The sequence below is a fragment of the Acinonyx jubatus genome, chromosome F2 (assembly GCF_027475565.1).
Source record: "Acinonyx jubatus isolate Ajub_Pintada_27869175 chromosome F2, VMU_Ajub_asm_v1.0, whole genome shotgun sequence".
NCBI classification, from domain to species: domain Eukaryota; kingdom Metazoa; phylum Chordata; class Mammalia; order Carnivora; family Felidae; genus Acinonyx; species Acinonyx jubatus.
The window spans coordinates 65,288,350-65,310,242 of NC_069394.1; the positions used below are offsets into that span (position 1 = coordinate 65,288,350).

The 21,893-nt window shown below is 35.6% G+C and overlaps 1 protein-coding gene across 7 annotated transcripts in view; it reads right to left on the minus strand.

Moving 5' to 3' along the window:
• Window positions 1–21,893, minus strand: part of SGK3 (serum/glucocorticoid regulated kinase family member 3) — a 140,630-nt gene that overhangs the window by 25,151 nt on the left and 93,586 nt on the right. For 6 of the 7 annotated variants that reach the window (XM_053208697.1, XM_053208699.1, XM_053208700.1 and 3 more), the window contains 4 exons: window positions 18,075–18,150; window positions 9,957–10,044; window positions 5,456–5,505; window positions 3,025–3,082 (listed from right to left, as the gene is read on the minus strand). In XM_053208697.1, coding sequence (XP_053064672.1) covers window positions 3,025–3,082; window positions 5,456–5,505; window positions 9,957–10,044; window positions 18,075–18,150 — 272 coding nt within the window. Of the gene's footprint in view, window positions 1–3,024; window positions 3,083–5,455; window positions 5,506–9,956; window positions 10,045–16,796; window positions 16,864–18,074; window positions 18,151–21,893 lie in introns of those variants that run through there. The other variant, XM_053208702.1, reaches the window with a different exon arrangement.

A 21,893-nucleotide genomic window follows, 5' to 3' on the forward strand; every position in this document is an offset into this window, starting at 1 on the left:
CCTTGGCTGTGCAGAAACTTTTTATTTTGATGTGGTCTCAATAGCTTATTTTTACTTTTGTTTTCCTTGCTTCAGGAGACATATCTAGAAAAATGTTTTTCTGGCCGATGTCAGAGAAATTGCTGCCTGTGCGCTCTTCTAGAATTTTTTTCTTTTTCAACGTTTTTTATTTATTTTTTTGGGGACAGAGAGAGACAGAGCATGAATGGGGGAGGGGCAGAGAGACAGGGAGACACAGAATCGGAAACAGGCTCCAGGCTCTGAGCCATCAGCCCAGAGCCCGACGCGGGGCTCGAACTCACGGACCGCGAGATCGTGACCTGGCTGAAGTCGGACGCTCAACCGACTGCGCCAGCCAGGCGTCCCGGGAATTTTTATGGTTTCAGGTCTCAGTTAGGTCCTTAATCCATTTTGAGTTTATTTTTGTGTGTGTTGTAAGAACTGTGGTCCAGTTTCATCTTTTTGCATGTAGTTTTCCAAGCATCATTTGTTGAAGAGACTTTCTCCCAGTGCATATTCTTGCCTCCTTTGTTGAACGTTAACTGACTATATAATTGTGGGTTTATTTCTGGGTTCCCTGTTCTGTTCCAATGATCTATGTGTTTATTTTTGTACCACTACCATACTGTCTTGATGACTACAGGTTTGTAGAATATCTTGAAATCTGGGATTGTGATACCTCTGGTTTTGTTTTTTCTTTTTCAAAATTACGTTGGCTATTCGGGGTCTTTTGTGGCTCCTTACAAATTGTATGATTATTTGTTCTGTGAAAAACTGCATTACACAATTTAATCCACTCTAATTGACCGACATTTAGATTGTTTATGAATAACAATGCCACGAATATTATGACATATTCCTTTCCATATTCCATATTAGTGTGTATGTGCATGCATATCTGTTGGATATATAGCTAGAAAGATAAATAGCTAGAAGGATATATAGCTAGAAGTAAAACCAATGTGTCACACAGGTAATGCATATATTCAGCTTCAATAATTAACACCAGTTTTCAACAGCATTTAGAAATGAAACACATAGGAATAAATCCAATTAAAGATATATAAAAACTCTATAGGACATTATAAAACATTATTGAAAAAAATTAAAGAAGAACTAAAAATTAAGAAAGGGATATACCACAGTTAATGGATTGGAAGACTAAATAATGTAAAAATGACAATTCTTCCCAAATTGTTCTAGATTCAATGCAATCCCAATCAAAATCCAGAATTTGTGGAAATTGGCATGCAAATTTTGTGGAAATTGGTATGCTAATTAAAAATACATGCAAAGGGCTAAGACTCTTGAAGAAAAACAAGGGAGGCCTTGTTTTGTTGGATATCAAACGACATAGACTAACAGAACAAAACAGAAAAACTCAAAACAGAAATATAAAACATAAAATCTAGAAGCAGATGCATGCATATATGGACACCGTATAAATGATGAAGGTTACCCTGTAGATCAGTGGGGAAAGAACAGTCTTTTCAATAAATTGTGTGGGACCAGATGGATATCAATAGGATAAAAAATGAACTCTGACCCTACAACTTCATAATATATGTGAGAACCAATTCCTGGTAGACTCTAGATCTAAACATCATTATCTAGATCTAAAAAAGAATGCTTTTTGTTTTTAATGACAGATTATCTCAAACATCCCAACAGACTGTGAGGGAGCACTTTGCGTGCACTATCCCTTTCTAACTTTCTGTTGCTATATTAGCACAATGTCCAGCACGTAGTGGGTGGTCAATATATGTGCTGAACTAATAAACACACATGGATTTAATTGTATGGTCACAGTTTCTGGTATCTAGGGAACTCAGAAAACAAACTAGAGATACTGAAAGCTAGGAATGTAGCAACCTATAATTAAACACATGCATATTTATTTTCACTGCAGACTGAAGTATAATGCAAAAAAGCAATTAAATATATCTTATGATTCTGGTAACTCCATCTATGATGCTTCTGGCCTTAAAGTAGATTCTCCTTCCTTGGTTTGGCTACACGGTCAAGTTATATGATTCATCTGACACTGTGTGAGGAGCAGCAGGGTTTTCACACATCCCTTTCCTTCCTCAATTGTTATTTTCATAGCTGCTCATTTATGTCTTTCCTGCTTCAGCTTAAATAGCATCCCTTTAAAGAAGCCATCCTTGGGGTTCCTGTGTCGCTCAGTAGGTTAAGTGTCTGGCTTGATTTCAGCTCAGGTCATGATCTCACAGTTCATGGGTTTGAGCCCTGCGATGTCAGCACTGAGTCTGCTTGAGATTCTCTCTCTCTCTCTCTCTCTCTCTCTCTCTCTCTCTCCCTCTCTCTCTCTCTGCCCCTCCCCTGCACACTTTCTCTCCCTCTCAAAAATAAACATTAAAAAAAATAAAAAGTAAAAAGAAGCCATCCTTGACCCATCTAAATAGGAATTTTCCCGCCACTGCCTATTGTCTTCTATTCTTCATTTACTTCACAGTCCCATTACTTTCAATTATTTGACTGTTTTTTTAAAGCTTATTTTGAGAGAGACAGAGCACACGCACACAGAGGGACAGAGAGAGGGAGAGAGAGAGAGAATCCCAAGCAGGCTCCATGCTGTCAGTACAGAGCCTGATATGGGGCTCGAACTCCCCAACCATGGGATCATGACCTGAGCCAAAACCAAGAGAGTTGGACACTTAACCGACTCAGCCACCCAGGTGCCCTGACTACATATTTTTAATTGGTTACTTCTACTAGGTTCTAAGCATCACAAAGGTAGTGACTATGTCAGTTTTGTTCAGTACTATCTAACCAAAAGCCAGTATGGTGCTTGGCACATCATAGGTGCTCAATAAATATTTGTTGAACAAATGAATTTTATGTTAAAATTTGAGTAGATGTCTTATCTCCTTAAGTACTTTGAAGGTAGGGAAAACATCATAACTCCATATCCTGCATACCAACAAGCACCGTGGCCTGGAATATATAACGCATGCATTCCTTAAGTGTTTATTTATTGTATGGAAAAATAAAAACTCTTACCTTGCCAAAGCTGCCTTTTCCAATAACTTTTAAGAAATCAAAGTCTGTTGGTTTAGCACTGAAATAAATGAACAATGACAAAAATTAGCCTCCTAGAAATTGGAAAGATGTTAACTTTTAAACATTTCTTAGTACCTCACTCTTTAATAAGTAAATGCTGGGCACAACATTCTAGCATGATGACTCCAGCTTTCACACTGGTAATATACCTCATCTTGAATATAAAATAGGTAATAATGAATAGAAGTAATATCTACTTTCTGATAAGACATTTTATAACCTTCTTAATGCCTTGTTAAGTTCTGCTTAAGAAAGACTTCCATAATGGTCTTTTTGTGAGAAAAGCATTTATCTATATCTATGTATTGTTTGAACTCAATGTAGCTTCTCTTTAAACCAATTTTGTTAACCATAAACCTCACCAGTGTTGTTAATGAGGAAACTGAATAACTATATAAATTAGTAATTTATTCCAAGGACTATCTAGTTTGGCAATTTTTCTGACACATACAGATTTTGCACATATATCACTTATCATACATTACAGATAAAAGACCTCTCCGCTTATTCTCATAGATGGCAATGCAGAAAATCCAGGAGTACAGAGATCAAAGAGAATACTAATTTTGTCCTTTTATTTACATTAACTTGTCAGATAAAAACAATATTGGTTACAGGTAGACAAAAGCACATGGCAACAGAAAGCAGAGCGTAAGCAGCCAGGAAAGAGGTTTCCTTCAACACGGTCTGAATCTTAAATTGGACTCAGGAGAAGATAATGACTCCATTTAGAGTTTAAATTTCCTTTAATTTACTATCAAAATAAATGGCCAATTCAAACATTAGAATAGCACCAGGCCTAGGTTAAATAATAACAGGTAAAGATTAGGGAAATAAATACTTAACTAAGCTCAGGTGTTTTGCTTCTTCAAGAATCTGCTCTTTGGACTATTTTGTTCTTTAGTGATATGTTGAGATACTGAAATAATTTTTTTAAACAAATAGCAAAAAATCATGCAAATTTTTCAAACATAGTAAATAGGCTAACTGAGGCCGTACCCAAGGCACCACTGTTAACTATTGGTGATGAACCCTAGCTGAAAGCGAGTTTGTTTCTGTGCTGCCTGAACAACTCAGTGTATGATGACAGAAAAGCATGCTCAAAACTAAACCTCCCTTCCAGCTACCACTCCAATTCTTTGCTTTCCTTTGCAGTAAAATTCTTCAAGTAAGAGGTTTAAATTCATTGTCTATTCCCACTGTCCTCTCCTGAACTCTTTCCTATCAGGGTTTGTACCCATTACACCACTGAAACAGCTTACAAAGGTCGCCAATGATTTATCAAACCCAATGGTCAATTCTCAACACTTACCTGCTTTACCAGAAACATTAAGATAGTTAACTACTACCCCCTTGACACACTTTCTTCACCTGCTTTTGAGACATCACATTCCCAGTTTTTCTCCTATTTTACTACCTTTTTTTTTTCTCCTTTACTGGTTCCTCCCTGACCTTACCACAATGCTGATGTCTCTCAGGACCCAATCCTTGGGCCACTTTTTATCTGTCTTTACTCACTCTCTAAGAGGACCAAAAGAGTGAGGGAAGCATAATGTCTTGGGAGAAAAGCTACACTACTTCAGAATTAATCCAATGAAACTGAAGAATAATTACAAGTAAGGATAGAAACATTATACTCTTTCTCCAAACCATGGCAGTTATCATTAATCTGTCAGGGCACTCCTCAAACTGAGCCAAGAAGTGGCCCTGGAATCCTATGTATTCAGCAATCTAGGCATTCACTTCTAATGAACTGCTGGAGTTGATACTCAAAATCAAGATCTACATTTGCCATTCCTGGTGTTCCTCAAAATGTTTTCCCCATGCTCAAAAAAAATATGGCATTGTGGGAGAAACTGGTTAGAACAAGTTCAACAGACTTTACTATGGTAATGTCCATCATGACTCCTCTGGAACAAGCTGGCTGACAACCAGGGCTGCACCAATAAACACTGAGCACCAGTGAGAATATGTGTTAGACCTGCATGGATACTTCTGTCAGAGCCCCTCCAAGTCCCTCCCAAGACGACTTAAGATCCCCTGAGAAATACAGTCTTCTGATTTTACACACACACACACACACACACACACACACACACACACACACCAGAAAAATGACAATGGCAAAACAGCAGAACCAAATTAATAATCTGTGGATTTACAAAATCCTCAGAACTCTGTTACAGCAATGGAAAGCTAGAACAGTAAAATAGATAAGCAAAGCATATGATAGCATTATATTCACCATAACTATGGTTATTGTATTTTATTGGGTTCTAGTTAAACTGATATAATTATGTATATCTGCACATTCACAAAACAGGTCTTCCTAGAATTCAGTTAGAGGATTTTTGAAACAAATTAAACTTACTGAGGATTTCCAGATGGTCCCAGGTTGATGTTCTGTGAGGTAGAGTGTAGCTATCGAGATGGAGGAAAAAACAGTAACACTGTTAATAACACTTCAAAGATTATCAGTCAATAAAATAAATGGTTCTGAAATAAAATGTATATAACTCTCCCATAGATATTGATGCATCGCCATGTTAAAGAAAACTGAAGTCCTAATTCTTATTAAATGCATAAACTTATTTGGAAACACACAACCAATATAAACACACATTTTTATGAAAAATTGCAAGAGCAGCTGTAAGGAAAAAAATAACACAGGAATGAAGCTCAAAGTTGTCAAATGAATGAAGTAAACTGGGGAAAGCTCCTTGGATGAGGTGGGTGTAGAAACCACAATTTACAAGGGACCATTTCTACGTTTAAAAACTGGTTAAAATGGCTACCTATGTTTCAAATTTTCAAATAACTGCTCATTAATTTTAAGACATGGAAATGATAATATGATGATGATGAAGACTGCAGATGCTGGACTGAATTATAGGAGACAGACTTATTTCTAAAGCAAATACACACAGACAGGAGTGCTTTTCTAATTCCACCACTGTGGTCTAACAAAAATTTTAGATAGTCTTTTCTCTTTACAATAATTAACATAAATTTAATCCCTAGTATTAATTTAGAACCAAATCTTTACTTACCTACTATGCCATAAAGCAATTTAACTAAAAAAAGATTCTAGTTCACTAATAATTAGCTAGAAATTTATCCCCAAATCCCATAAAATTAATCTAGTGATCTTGTTAGTGAGAGCACTTTTTATACAGCCAGGTGTAAGTGAATTCTGCTTCACATAAATTCCCTTTGAAATTCTTTATACATACAATCACAAAGCTGCAGATATTCCAAATATGCATACTTTTACTAGAGCCTTATTATATAATTATACTTCCATACGTTATAGATACAAAATAAGCTGTAAAAACTTTTCTCTTTAAGCTCATCAGAACTAAAAAATTTTATCTAAGCAATTTATTATTAGTGATATAGATCATATATATTTCCACTTAAATTCATTTGAAAATTATAGAAAATCTCCACAATGCAAACTACTTTTAAAAATAAGGGCAAAGGGGCGCCTGAGTGGCTGAGTCAGTTAAGCATCCAACTCTTGATTTCAGCACAGGTCATGATCTCACAGTTTGTGAGATCGAGGACACACTGGGCTCCGCACTGACAGTGTGGAGCCTGCTTGGGATTCTCTCTCTTCCTCTCTCTGTCCCTCCGCCACTCATGCACATGCCCTTTCTATCTCAAAATAAATTAAAAAAAAATGAAAAATGTAGGGCAAAATTTCCTAAGCATAATAATACGTTTCTTATAAAAATAACAATATTGACACCAGTTTCCTACTTACAAAACAAATTTATTTTCTACCAATATCTTTACATGAAAAATTTTCAAGTACTACATTTTCAGTCCCCAGAAGACAGAAATTTAGAGAACCATACAATCTAGCACAAGACCAAAAAAAAAAAAGAAAAAGTGTTAAAAAATCTGGTTCATGAAACGAGATCCTATTATGTCATAATTTTAACATGGAGTAATCTTTTCTGTTTATGTATTATAGTGTTTCCGAGAATCTGATAACATAATCCAAACTAAATTACAATTTCAATACACTTATTCTTTGAATGAATGTGCAGAAAACTGGATCACTTTTCCATTCAATTAACTTTCTTTATATATTATATAGGTGAGGGAAGAGGAGGCAGTAAGCATGGATTAAACAAGGGCAACTTGTGCCCTGAATTAACATTGATACATAAAAAGATTTCATTACATAGCAATGATTTTCCTAACAGAGCATATTTCCAAAATAATAATGAAAATTATTGGGAAACATAATTAATTTTTTACCTACTATTTTTAAGACCTTTTAAAAAAAGTTTTATTTATTTATTTTGAGCAAGGGTGCACACATGTGCATGGGGGAGGATAGAGAAAGAGAATCCCAAACAGGCTCTGAGCTATCAGCAGTACCCTATTTCAGGAACCCGTGAGATGATGACCTGAGCCAAAATCAAGAGTCGGTCGCTGAACTGAGGTACTCTACTACCTACTATTTTTAAAGATTACAGTTAATCACTAAACTGAGGATGTGTTATAGTTTATTAACAGCATAATTATCATTAATAATTAATGATAATTAAACAAAAGCATGTTTCTTGGACTCTATTTTTCTCTAAGTAAGGGGAAAGGTCCTGATGTCCTCGAAGATATTTTCTGGCTATTAATTTAGTTATCCACTTAGAAGTCCTTAATAAATAGCTATAGCTGTAAGACAAAGTACAGCTTCTTCCCTTTTCTGAACAGATTCTTTTTATCTGTATTTTAAAACTGCAAGAGATTCTAGTCCAATTACAGATTTTATGGATGAAAAAAGAGAAAGGAAATAGAATTCAGATCTAAGGTCAAAAGTGGTAGAGACAGGAATCAGAATTCAGGAAGCTCTCTTCATTTGTTTCTTTCTTCAAAGCCAGCTGCCTCCTATAGCAAGGCAAGATATTTTTCAAATAACCCAAACCTACATACTCTCAACATGATTAGCAAGTAAAACATGGAAAATCAGGATTATATACATTTTCTTTAAAATGTCTTTAATATTTCATTTTTGCATTAAAAATATATATACATGGTTACAAAATATGGAAAACACCAGGAAGGTGCTTTTAAAAAATCCATAACCTTATTAACAGATGATTTTGCAAATATTGCAGTAATTTCACATAGTCTTTGCGTAGCTTTGAAAAACTGACTGGAATCGTAAAAAAAATTTTTTTAATGTACAATATATGGGGACAAATTATTGAATTGGTTTATATTTACATTGATTCTAACTTTTCGTACTAGAATGATTACCTTTGTTTGTTTCTGCGTGAAGGATTATTTCATTTGCGTCAACTCCTAAATGACCTGAATATTTTCATGTTTGATACACACTGCCAAACTGCCAAATTATAGCGGTGCCAGGAAAACCCAGGCAGGGATGCCTGCTGTGCCTTACCCTTATCAGTCCTGAAGTATTTTATTTACATTTTTGTTAATTTGGTAGAGAGAAAAAAAATCTCTATTTTAAAAATTTCACTTGCTGTTGGCATTGAGGTTGATCATTTCCCATATGTCTGTTTACGAACAGTATTTCTTCATGTCCCTTTGCTTTTTATCTACAGGGCTTTAAATATCATTCTTTTCAAAAATCCATCTATATATTTTTACACAAATGTTTTCCCTTCTTAGGCCTTATTACAAATGCTCTCCCAGTTTGTTGTTTCTCTTTTGACAAGTTTCAGATATAAAATTAAAATATCCTTTTATGTTGTCCTGGGATCACCCATGTCACAAATGGAAAACATAAATCAGCTCTCTTAACTTGAAAACCCTCCAGTGGTATCAGAGAAGTAAAATTACTACTTTACAGTAGTTGCAAAAAAGGAATAGGACTATTTTCCAAATGAAGATTTTAGCTATGGGACAGTAATGTTCCGAGTGATACTATCTTTTAAAACACAGAAACAGAACCATGAAAAAACACAACATTATAAAGACAAAAAATGTACTTTAAGGCAACATCTCTGACTTTAATGTATATATTTAGCAAATATATATAGCTTTCATCAATTTTAATTATAAAGGTATTACCATGTTTATATTAACAGTTTTCATTATAATTTTAATTGCTAAATAATAATTCTCTGGGTTAAATTACTATAATTTACCTTTCCCACATAACTTTCTAAAGTAAATGTTGAAAACATCATTATAATAAGCCAGAGCTTATTATATTTATTTATTGGTTATCACAACTGGTTTAAAAAAAATAAGAATACCCTACTCTTTATTTGGAACACATACTGATTATGTGCATGTACCTACAGGAATAAAACTTAGTTGATGCCAACTGGCACATGCATATTGATTGTTCTGCATATAAAAACCCGGCAATGAAGAGGAAGAAGTATTAAATTAACATTCTGATTAAAAAGGCCTTTCCTGCTGGTCAAAATTCAAAACAATAGTTTAAGTATGTTAATGATTATGAAGACATATAATGATCAAAAATTAAGATGTAAAGTGAAGAGAACAGCATATAAAATTGTATATACTGTATAATTAAAATTAGGTAACTAAAAAATCCCTATATATTAAGAGAAGATTAGTTGGAAAACCACTAAAATGTTAAAAATTACTAGTCTGGTTAGTGATAAATACTTCTTACTATTTTCAAAACTTTCTACTAAATACTACCATGGATTACTTTTTATCATAAAAGTACTCATTTTATAAATTTTATAAGAAATAATAAGAGGTGTACACATTTGTTTTTTTGTATTCTACAGGGTAGAAAATTTACAATGGATGAGATTACATCATTTCAAGTAAATGTTGCCCTCAAGTTGCCAGTAATTTCATCTTTGGGGAATGGTATTTTTTCTGTTAAAAAATACAATCCCTCTTACTACCTTCTGAGTGCTTCTTTCATCCTCATCTTCGGATGGATCTGACTGATGTTTTGGGCTGTCCATTTGAAGGAATGCTCTGACATCTGGACTAAAAACAAAAATTAACTCTATTATAACTTTAAAAGCATCTCTATAGCTTTTCTCCCTTTTAAAATGAAAATAAAATAACTGTAATAGCATTTACAGTATGAATGCCAATACAATCCATCACTACTATTATAAAAGTAACAAGCTGATTAATTTTTTAAATATAGGGAATCCACCTGACAAATGATCAAAGATAAAAACAGGCAGTTCATAAAGAAAAACCCCAAATGGTAAGAAAGATGTCTAGCTTAACTAATAATCAAAGAAATCCAAAGTCAAACAACAAATGAGATACCATTTTATGTCCGTTAATGGGCAAAGATTAGAAAGACAGATAATATCAAAAGTTGATAGGGATATAGGGAAAGAGACACCCTCATGCATTGCTAGTAAGAAAGTAAAATGAGGAAACTTTTCTGAAAAGGAATTTGGCAATATTGGTTAAACTGTGTAGGGCCCATAATTTCCAGTTGTAGGAATAAACCACAAGAAAATTCTGTACAGGTTCAGTGAAAGACATGTAAATAGGATACTCATAGCAACTTTCTCTATAGTAATAAATCAGAAGAATAGGCATCCACCAATAGAGAAACTAGTAAAGCTATGGTTAACGACCCAGAGAATTCCACTCAAGAGTCAGAAACAAGGAACCATGTAGCACAGTATCATTTTGTATATTTTAAATATTCACAGACATGAAGGAGCACCCAATAAACAAATATCTGAAGACATATAACAAACATTCAAGTAAGGCTCAACAGTAGGGATGAAGGGATGGGTATGAAGATCAAACATGAAGAGAAAAAAAAAGTGGACTAAAAAGGCCTTACTAAGAAACTCAGAAAGATGAAAAATAATTTTTATTTATTTTTTATTAAAAAAATTTTTTTAATGTTTATTATTTTTGAGAAAGGGAAACAGAGCAAGCAGGGAGGGGCAGAGAGAGAGGGAGACACAGAATCTGAAGCAGGCTCCAGGCTGTGAGCTGCCAGCACAGAGCCCGATGCAGGGCTTGAACCCATGAACAGTGAGATCATGACCTGAGCTGAAGTCAGCTGCTTAACTGACTGAGCCACCCAGGTGCTCCAAAAAATAATTTTCAAAAAAGGGAGGAGCTGGTGAGAATGTAAACTAGTATAGCCACTATGGATAACAGTTTGGCAGTTCCTTAAAAAGTTAAATGTAGAAATTCCATATATTAAGCAATTCCACTCCTAGCATGTACCCAAGAGAAATAAAAACACATCCATACAAAAACTCACAAATGTTCATAAGCAGCATTATTCACAATAGCCAGAAAGTAATAACAACCCCACTGTCCATTAACTGATAAATGGACAAAATGTAGCATATCCAAAGGAATATTATTCTGCCATACAAAAGAATGAAGTACTGACATATGATATTGCATGGATGAGCCTCAAAAACAGTATGCTGAAAAAATAAAAGACAAAAAAGATCACATATTATATGACCTCATTTATATGCCATGTCCAGAATAGGCAAATTCACAGTGACAGAAAAGTAGATTAGTGGTTGCTAAGGGCTGGGTGAAAGGAGAAATTCAAAAGTACAACTGACCCTTAAACAACATGGGGGTTTAGGGGCCCTGACGCCCCATGCACTTGAAAATCCATGTGTAACTTTTGACTCCCCCAAAACTTAATTACTAACAGCCTACTGTTGACCTGAAGCCTTACCAATAACAAACAGTTGATTAACACTTATTTTGTGTTATGTGTTTTATATAGCGTATTCTTACAATAAAGTATCCTAGAGAAAAAAATGTTAAAAAAATCATAAAGAGAAAATACATTTACAGTACTGTACCAAAAAATAATCCATGCATAAGTGGACCTGCAAAGTTCAAATGCGTATTTTTCAAGGGTCAACTGCAGTCTCTTTCTGGAGTGATGTTAATGTTAGATTAGGCTTGAGACAACAGAATAGGATAGTGGTGATGGTTGTATAGCACTGTGACTATATTAAACATCACTAAATTGTATACTTTTGAAAACAGTTAAAAGGGTGAATTATATTGATGTGAATTTTATCTCAATAAAAAAAATTAGAAAAAATTTTTAAGGTTTATTTTTGTGAGAGAGAGCGAGCGTGCACGAGCGGGAGAAGGGGGTGGGGGCGGAGAGAGAGAGAAACAGAACTTGAAGAAACTTCCAGGCTCCGAGGTGTCAGCACAGAGCCCAACACGGGGCTCAAACTCATGAACTGTGAGATCATGACCTGAGCCAAAGTCAGACACTTAACCAACTGAGCCACCCAGGGGACCCTCAATAAAAAAATTTTTAAAGGTGAGGGTAAGGATCTTTAATCTTATCACACACAGAAGCAACTATTACTAGTATCTTGGTGGTATTTTATTTCAATCTTTTTTTCTGTACCACTAAGACCATCTTCTATTTAAAATATTTTTAATGTTTTTCACATAAAAATTACATCACAAACATTTCCCCGTGTTGTTAAAAAGTCTTTGTAAACAGTCACTTTTGATAGATGTATACTGTTGTATAGTGAGAATGCACTAAATGCTACTCAATGATTCTTTCATTTTAGGATACACAGATGGATACAAAGATTCCAAATTTTTACTACAGAATTTTCACTGCTATAAAGTTGTGATTGATAATCTTTGTGCATTCATGATTTTTAAAAACAAAATTATTTGGTCTGAATTATAAACCATTTTCAGGTTTTAAATATAGTTTGTTAAGCTGATTTCCAGAAAGGTTATACTAATTTATTCTCTCCCAGCAGTGTATGAATATCCTGAAGACTCTCTCCAGCTCTGATTAGCATTAAATATTTCGGTTTATATTACCATCTCTAATAATTTAAAAGTGAAAAACGGTAATTTAAAGAAAAGGTATTAGTAGTTAGTGAAATACAAATAAAGCAACAGTAAGATACTACAACCCACTTACCAGAACGGCTAACAATACTAAGTGTTGGTGAGGTGAGCAATGTGATCTTATAAATGGATAGTGGAAATATTATTTGGTACAATCACTCTGGAAAACATGTTTACCATTATCCCCTAAGGTTAAACATATACATAGCATACAACCCAGAAGTTCTACTCCAAGTACATCAGAAATATCTGCACACGTTAATGGCAACATTATTCACAATTAAATAAAAACACCTCAAATGTGCATCTGAGCAGTAAAATGGATAAAATGGAGTATATTCATACAATGGGATAATATACAGCAATGGAAATCAACAGATTATAGCTATATGCAACAACATGAATGACTCTCACATGGTTGAAAATAAGCCAGATAGAGGGGTGCCTGGGTAGCTCAGTCAGTTGAGAGTCTGACTTTGGCTCAGATTATGATGTCACAGTTCATGGGTTCAAGCCCCGCACCGGGCTCTGTGCTGACAGCTTGGAGCCTGGAGCATGCTGCAGATTGTGTCTCCATTGCTCTCTGCCCCTCCCCCGCTCATTCTCTCTCTCTCTCTCAAAAATAAATAAACATGAAAATAAGCCAGATAGAGAATATTGTATGATTCCATTTATTATAAAGTACAAAAATGGCACATTAATCTTTCCTGCTAAAAATCAGGAGAACAGTTATCTTTGGGAAGGAACAAAGGAACAGTGATCGAGAGGAGGCATGTGAGGGGATTCAGGTGTGCTAGTAATGTTCTACATTTCTTGGCCTGGGCGCTGGCAACTCAGATGCATTCACCTTCTCGTAGTTCATTAAGCTGCATAATCATGATTTGTGGTCTTTTCTGTATGTGTTGCACTGCAATAAAGCTAAAATAAGCTTTATTTTTACTCCAACTTGCATTTTTTTACTCCAACTTGCATTTATTTTTTTTTTAATTTTTTTTAATGTTTATTTATTTGTGAGACAGAGAGAGACACAGCATGAGCAGGGGAGGGTCAGAGAGAGAGGCAGACAGAATCCAAAGCAGGCTCCGGGCTCCGAGCTGTCAGCACAGAGCCCTACACAGGGCTCAAACTCATGGGCCGTGAGAACATGACCTGAGCCAAAGTCGGACGCTTAACCAACTGAGCCACCCCGGCACCCCCCAACTTGCATTTCTTAAATAATACAGAAATGTTCAGTTTCTCTGGTAATCAGCCACTTGCATCTCCTCTTTTATAAATCATTAAAGGGCTTTGTCCATTTCTTTTGGTGTCTTAAGTGTGTTCTGTCTGCACAAGCTCTTTCTAGAAGAAGCAGATTTATCTATTGTTCTTTATTATGGGAAACTTTTTCTACATTTTTGGTTTTTAACTTCACTTGTGATTTCTGGGGTTCAAAAGTTTTTATTAAGTCAAATTTGTCATTGTTTTACTTTACACGTATCATGCATTGCCAATATGTTCAGAAAACCCTTTTTTATTCAGAGATCAGAGAAATGTCAACCTGCCTTATTCCAGTTTTTAAATAATTTTAAAAATAAATTTTAATAAAATTGTTTTAAACTTTTTTTTAATGTTTATTTATTTTTGAAGGAGAGAAAGACAGAGTCTGAGTGTGGGGGGGGGGGCAGAGAGAGAGGGAGACAGAATCTGTAGCAGACTCCAGGCTCTGAGCTGTCAGCACAGAGCCCGACATGGGGCTCGAACCCACAAACTGTGAGATCATGACCTGAGCCGAAGTCGGACGCTCAACTGACTGAGCCACCCAGGCACCCCAATAAAGTTGTTTTAACGTAAGCAAATAAAGGTACTTTTTTTCTATTTTTTTTTAAGATTTCACTTTTAAGTAATCTCTACACCCACCATGGGGCTTGAACTCACAAATCCAAGATCAAGAGTCACATGCTCCACTGACTGGGCCAGCCAGGCACCTTATCAAGTATTTTTTTTTTTTTCAAGTAGAAGTATTTTTAAAGTGCATTTCCCTAACTGGGAATAAGAGGCACATAGTAAGTGTTCGAAATACACTTGATGATTGGCTTCTCTTCTTGCTCTCTTAAATCTGTACTATTTTATAGTTTGATGTTTAAATGAAAAGTGTGAAAATTAGCAAAGGTTGGTTAACATCAAGAGGAGATTCAAAAAATATGAAATGTCATTTTTTTATTAAAAAGAAAACAGCAGTTAAAAATTAAGTTTGAAAAAACTCTTGGCTATTTATTTTTGAAGTACTGGAAATGTCCTCGACCATGAATAGAATGGTGGTAGTTAGAGGTTGTATATGTACATATAAATCCACTGGGTTGTATACTTAAGAATTGTGTATTTTATGGTATGTGTATTTCAAATGTATAATTAAAATTAATATAATCAAATTGCTTTTAGTTGAATTTTAATACCAAATATAACATTTTTATAATATTACTTTCCAGATCCAGGATGAATATTTAGAACTTAATATAGAGTGTTACAAGTTCTGAGTAACACTTCAAAATGTCAGGAGAAATAATATCCATCACCACCATTTATTCTATGAGGCTCTGTCAAAGAAGACACGTTCGACCTCTTAATGTATACATTATATTTAAAACAAGCCACTAATATGCCAATTAGAAGTAATGAGTGCATACAGCAAAAATTAAAGATTAGAGGGATGGATCTAAGCTGAAGACACAGAATTTGTCCTAGGGCAAAGGCATAATGTTTAAAAAATAATTATATAGAGAGCCGAATCACAAAAGGCTCTTTGCTGAGGAAAAGACCAGATGTACAAATCCTGAGTTCAAAGATCCTCCCTAATTTTGTGTTTGTTACTTGCTAGAGGCTCAGGATGGAAAGGCACCTGCTCCTTAATGCACTGGCTAACCCCAGAGCTACCACAGGTGCCACACCTCTCCCTGAGCTTATCCTACCTGTGAGCATTGAGGGAAAATCCAAAGCACTGGGCAGGAGACCTTGGTCAGAGGAGGTCCAGTTCTAGAATTTTACTAACTTAGTAAATTAAATTAAGTTAAAAAAAGAGGTCAGAAGACTTGCTCAGAATGGTATAAGCCCTCAATAATTATACTGTGAAGAACTACACAAATGGTAGTCACTTGTTTTAGAACTGCTAAATATACAGTCCTTCAGGCTGTGATTCTGAAAAGACTATTAAAGGGTGTCCTGTTTGCATCACTGTCTATAAGGCAATCTTCATGTCTACACAGATAGGTGAGCTATGGAAAAGCTCCCCAGATACTTTACTTTATCCCCTTTACTTCTTCTTAGAACACAATACTTTATATATGCAAAACAATGTAAGGGGCACCTGGGTGGCTCAGTCGGTTAAGTGTCCGACTTTGGCTCAGGTCACGATCTCACAGCTTGCGAGTTTGAGCCCTGCATTGGGCTCTGTACTGACAGCTCAGAGCTTGGAGCCTGCTTCAGATTCTGTGTCTCCCTCTCTCTCTGTCCCTTCCCCATTTGTGCTCTGTCTCTGTTGCTCTCAAAGATGAACATTAAAAAAAAAAAATTGTAAAAATAAGATAATGTAGGTAACATATATGTAAATTAAAAATCATAATAAATAGGGGTGCCTGGGTGGCGCAGTCGGTTAAGCGTCCGACTTCAGCCAGGTCACGATCTCGCGGTCCGTGAGTTCGAGCCCCGCGTCGGGCTCTGGGCTGATGGCTCAGAGCCTGGAGCCTGTTTCCGATTCTGTGTCTCCCTCTCTCTCTGCCCCTCGCCCGTTCATGCTCTGTCTCTCTCTGTCCCAAAAATAAAATAAAAACGTTGAAAAAAAATCATAATAAATATAATGAATACCCATGAATTATCAAACTCAACTGAAAACACATCTCAAACCATGGATCTACCTATATGTTCCTATAGAGGAACTTCATCAGGAGCTGTTGACTTCTGACTTCATCAGGAGCTGCTGGCCTACAGAAAGAAGCTTAAACTCATTAACATGAGATGAAATGTAAACATGTAAGTATCTTCAATATGTCAGGCTTTTTGCAGATTCTGCCCCCTTTGTCTGGATGCTCTCTCCCTACCTTTTCCTAAACAACTGCACATCCTTTAAATTCCAGGAAGCCTTGCTTGACCTCCTCTGAAGAAAAGCTGGCCACATTTTTCTCCATTATCTTCTAGCACCTCTATCATAAAACTTTCCTACCTTTAATTGCTGATTTACATGTCTGTTTCTCCCAGTAGACTAGCCTGTGCCTTTGGAAAGTTCTCCTTATATACCAATGCATACAGCAGGTACTTCATAAATGCTTTTTAAAAAAAGGTTTTATCTAGGGGCTCCTGGGTGGCTCAGTCAGTTAAGTATCTGACTTCAGTTTAGGTCATGATCTCGTGGTCCGTGAGTTCGAGCTCTGTGTCAGGCTCTGTGCTGACAGCTCAGAGCCTGGAGCCTGCTTCGGATTCTGTGTCTCCTTCTCTCTCTGGCCCTCCCCTGCTCATACTCTGTCTCTGTCTCTCAAAAATGAATAAATGTTAAAAAAAATATTTAAAAAAAAAGGTTTTATCTGAATTCCAGTTAGTTAACATTACAGTGTAATATTAGTTTCAGGTATACAGTATAGTGATTTAACAAATCCTTTTTGAATGCAAGTATAAACATAACATGAACAAATATAGTTAGAAAAATGTCTTAACTATGGGCTATGCAAATTTCTTTTAAGTTTAATCTACAAAACTAATACAAGTACAAAAGGAAGAAAGAAGATAACCAGGGCCTTGAGTTGATGGGAGGAAAAGGAGTTTTAAGAATACCAGGGAGGGGCGCCTGGGTGGCTCAGTCGGTTAAGCAGCCGACTTCGGCTCAGGTCATGATCTCGAGGTCCGTGGGTTCAAGCCCCGCATCAGGCTCTGTGCTGACAGCTCAGAGCCTGGAGTTTGTTTCAGATTCTGTGTCTCCCTCTCTCTGACCCTCCCCCGTTCATGCTCTGTCTCTCTCTATCTCAAAAATAAATAAACGTTAAAAAAAAAAAAAAGAATACCAGGGAAAAACAGCTTGATAATTTTACAAACATACACAGCACAGTAACATTCCACAGAACGTATAAAGTCTAGATCAGTAGCTTATTCATTATTCTTAGGTTTGGTTTCAGCGCCTCTTTAAAACAATAAAAATTACTTACTGGTTGTAAAGTTCTGGATATCTAACTAAGTTCTGAATGAATTCATTCAGTCCTGCTCTTCTTTGTTTAATAAAATCTGTTAAGAGAGACAAACTATTAGGATTATTTAACAACAGACTATGTAATTATCATCAATACAGTTATATAAGAATAGACAAGCACAAGACAGTGAATTCTGATCAAGAAGCTATTTAATTCATGTTTCCTGATCTACAATAAGAAATACTTAGAAATATATATATTTTTAAATCTATAAATACAATGATTATAAAATTAAAATCAAGCAGAAAACATATCTCCCAAAAGAAAACTCTCCAAAGAAATGCCTATTTTAGGTTCTAAATAGACACATTACAAAACTTGGAGAGGTAGGGGTGCCTGGGTGGCTCAGTCAGTTATTCGTCCACCTTTTGCTCAGGTCATGATCTCATAGCTCGTGAGTTCAAGCCCCACATCAGGCTCTGTGCTGACAGCTCAGAGCCTGGAGCCTGCTTTGGCTTCTGTGTATCTGTCTCTCTCTGCCCCTCCCCAACTCATGCTCTGTCTCTCTGTCTCTCAGTCTCTCTCAAAATAAACAAACAGTAAAAACAAATGTTAAAGAAAACAAAACGTGGAAAGGTGGTTTGCTTTGTCCAATTCCTCAAGTACTACCAGGCAATGAATAAAAATTAACACTATGACACTGGTGACTGAAAAATCCTACTAATTAAGATAAAAAAAAACAAGAATTACTGGTAATCCTTGTAACTGGGGAATGGTGATTAACTGGTTGACTATCACCAAAATTTGGCTGCTAAAAAACTGCTGCTTAACATCCCTTGAAAGATACAATGGAACACTCCTAAAGAACAACTGTCCAGCAGTTTCAGAAGTGTCTGTACTATTGATAATTAAGGACCATGCAAGAGTAGTTTTAGCAATAAAGGTTAAGCACAAAGTTTCTTGGAAATAGAAAACTTAATTCAAATATCTTGTTTCTGCTACTTGCTAGCTAACTGACGTTGAACCGAAGACTTAAATCCTTACTTGTAAAATGAGGATAACATTTATACCTAGTAATTCTGTTATAGGATTGAGAGAACGAATATAAGTTTACAGTAGAATGCCTGGAAGAGATAGCACAATCTTTAACTACTTTCACTGTTTTGTTATTTGCTGTTGTGGGGTTAAAAATCCATCATCCTAAATCCTGATTCTTAAGAGATATACTCTAAAAATGGAAAAATAGGACACTTGGTGAACGTCTCAATAAAATCTGGAAACAATATTCAACTTAAAAATGAGTTCTGGTTCAATACAATTATTTTTACTCAATAAAGCTTTTAATGTATAGCGTTTGACACCAAAATTATAGGTTGTTTCTAGTCACATAGGTTTATTTCCATTTCTTAAATGTAAGGTATGGCTATAAAAGAACAAATAGAAATTAGATCTGGTCTCTTAGATCAGATGCACTTAGTATTTTCTTCTTGTTCAACTGTGAATTTCTTGAAGAATTTCAGGAACGTATCTTTAAAAAAAAATTTTTTTTAATGTTTTTATTTATTTTTCAAGAGAGAGACTGACAGAGTGTGAGCAGGGGAAGGACAGAGAGAGAGGGGAAGACAGAATCTGAAGCAGGCTACAGGCTCTGAGCTGTCAGCAGAGAGTCCAATGCGGGGCTCAAACCCACGAACCGTGAGATCATGACCTGAGCCGAAGTCGGACACTCAACCGACTGAGCCACCCAGGCACCCCCTCAGGAAAGTAGCTTATAAAACTCTTCCAAGGGCATTCTTTGTTATCACAAGATAGTAAAGCATGTGCAAGGTTTACATTAGAAACTATACTTGAAACAGTTATTTTTCAGGAACTGAGCTTAGTAAGTTAACATAAGGGAGAAAACTAAAATGAATGACTACATTTGAAATATTTAGAGAAAATCTAATGATTTTAAGGAAACAGCTTTAAATTGTTCTATGGAGACTTACTAAAAGTACATTTTATATTGGGAGACCAACTGTAATTTTCCTTCCTTTGTGAACTACATCCTATGCTGTGGCTAAGTGCTTTCCACTTCCATTACTGATTTTAAAGTTTTAAAGGCCCTATAGAAAGCCTGACATAAGAAAACAAAGAAGTCAATAAATGGAAAAAGAGGCCTACAGTGGTCAGAGTTTAGGGGAGATTCCACACTTAATTTTTAGATCAACATTAAGCATGCAAATATCTGAAAAAATTCCAGGTAAAACTGAAATGGCTAACAAGCTCATTACTGGATAAATTCCAAAAGTTTACATAAAGCTGACATATTATCTTTAAGAATTATAGTTGGAAAGAGATATTTTTAAAAATCTCTCTAAGAACTTATATGAATGTATCTGCTGTCATTCAAGAAGTTTCAGTTAGAGACTGAAAAGAACTCAATGTTTAGACAAAATGAAAGCTTCAGTCTCCACAGTAAGTATGAAACCAACCTACACCGATTTCTCTGTCCTTTCACTGCTTCAAGAAAATGAACCAGGAGGACCCAATTTCCAATACCATAGGATAGGGTAAAAACATCATCAAACTCTTGATTTGAGGAAACCTAGAGTTTTAGTGCTAATACTGCTACTGGTGGCCAGAGTGACCTATTTTCATCATCAAAGGAGTTTTAGAGCCCATGGGGACCACGGAGATTCTTTAGTCTTAACCCACAACTTTCAGATTAGGAAACAAAGTTAAGATTTTTGTAATGTTCCAAACAAGTAATTTTTCGTTTTAAAATAACATGAACATAAAAGATTGTGAATTTTGTTTCTAAAGGTACCATGCATAAACCAGACAATAGAGTGAAGTGAAAGAGAACAAACCAGATGAATGTAATTCTATCATTTATTAGCTGTGTGGCTGGGGACAGTGTCTTAACCTTGCTAACTCTCTATTTTCCTCATGCATGAAATAGAGGTAAAAGAGCTACTTTACAGGAAGGAACTCAAATAATAGCACAGTTATTATCATTACTATTGCTACTACTATTATTGTATTATTATTATAAATAGTTATTATACTATTTATACTATTATTATAACAATAGCAGCATTTTAAAAAACAGCCTGCCACAGTTAAACAACACTGGAGTTAGAGTCTAAGATGTAACTGAGTCTCAGATACCACTGCCTGTTTTTATAATCACAAACTCCTCCCTTCTGTAGTCTGTCAAGCAGGGGATAGAATTAGATGATCTGTAAGCTCTCTTTCTAGCTGTAACATTTTGTGATTTGAAATAGAAGTCATCCAGAAAAGAAGGAAAAAAAAGAGAAAGACTGGCTAATGAAATTAACGTACCTAATTCAGAATCCTCAACTATTTGAAAATTTAAGTTCTGTGAGAGATATTTAAAATCTTTAACCTAGTACTAGGCAGACTTTCCAGAACAAGTGACTAGTTGAAAATGGCACGCATGTGTTCCATTTGTATTCACCAATGGCATGCATGTATTCATTTGTTCACCAATCACCTATTACACATTTTGTACTGTACAAGGCACCAGAAATTTATAAAAATGTTTAACTAAGTCATGGTATCTATCCTCAAGGATAGAAGGAAGACAAATTTAGTGGAAGACAAATTTAAACAAATCACTACAATTGGGCATATCAAGGTTAAGCATCCAACTTTGGCTCAGGTCACGATCTCACAGTTTGTGAGTTCAAGCCCCACCAAGGGAATGGAGATTTCAAAAGCTGCTATGATACCAGAAAAGAGGCTCCCAACCCTACCTAGAGGCTAGCGTTTAAGAAAAATTTCAATCTCCCTCGCCCATCCCCCAGCCAAAATCCCAAAGGGAACCAGTTC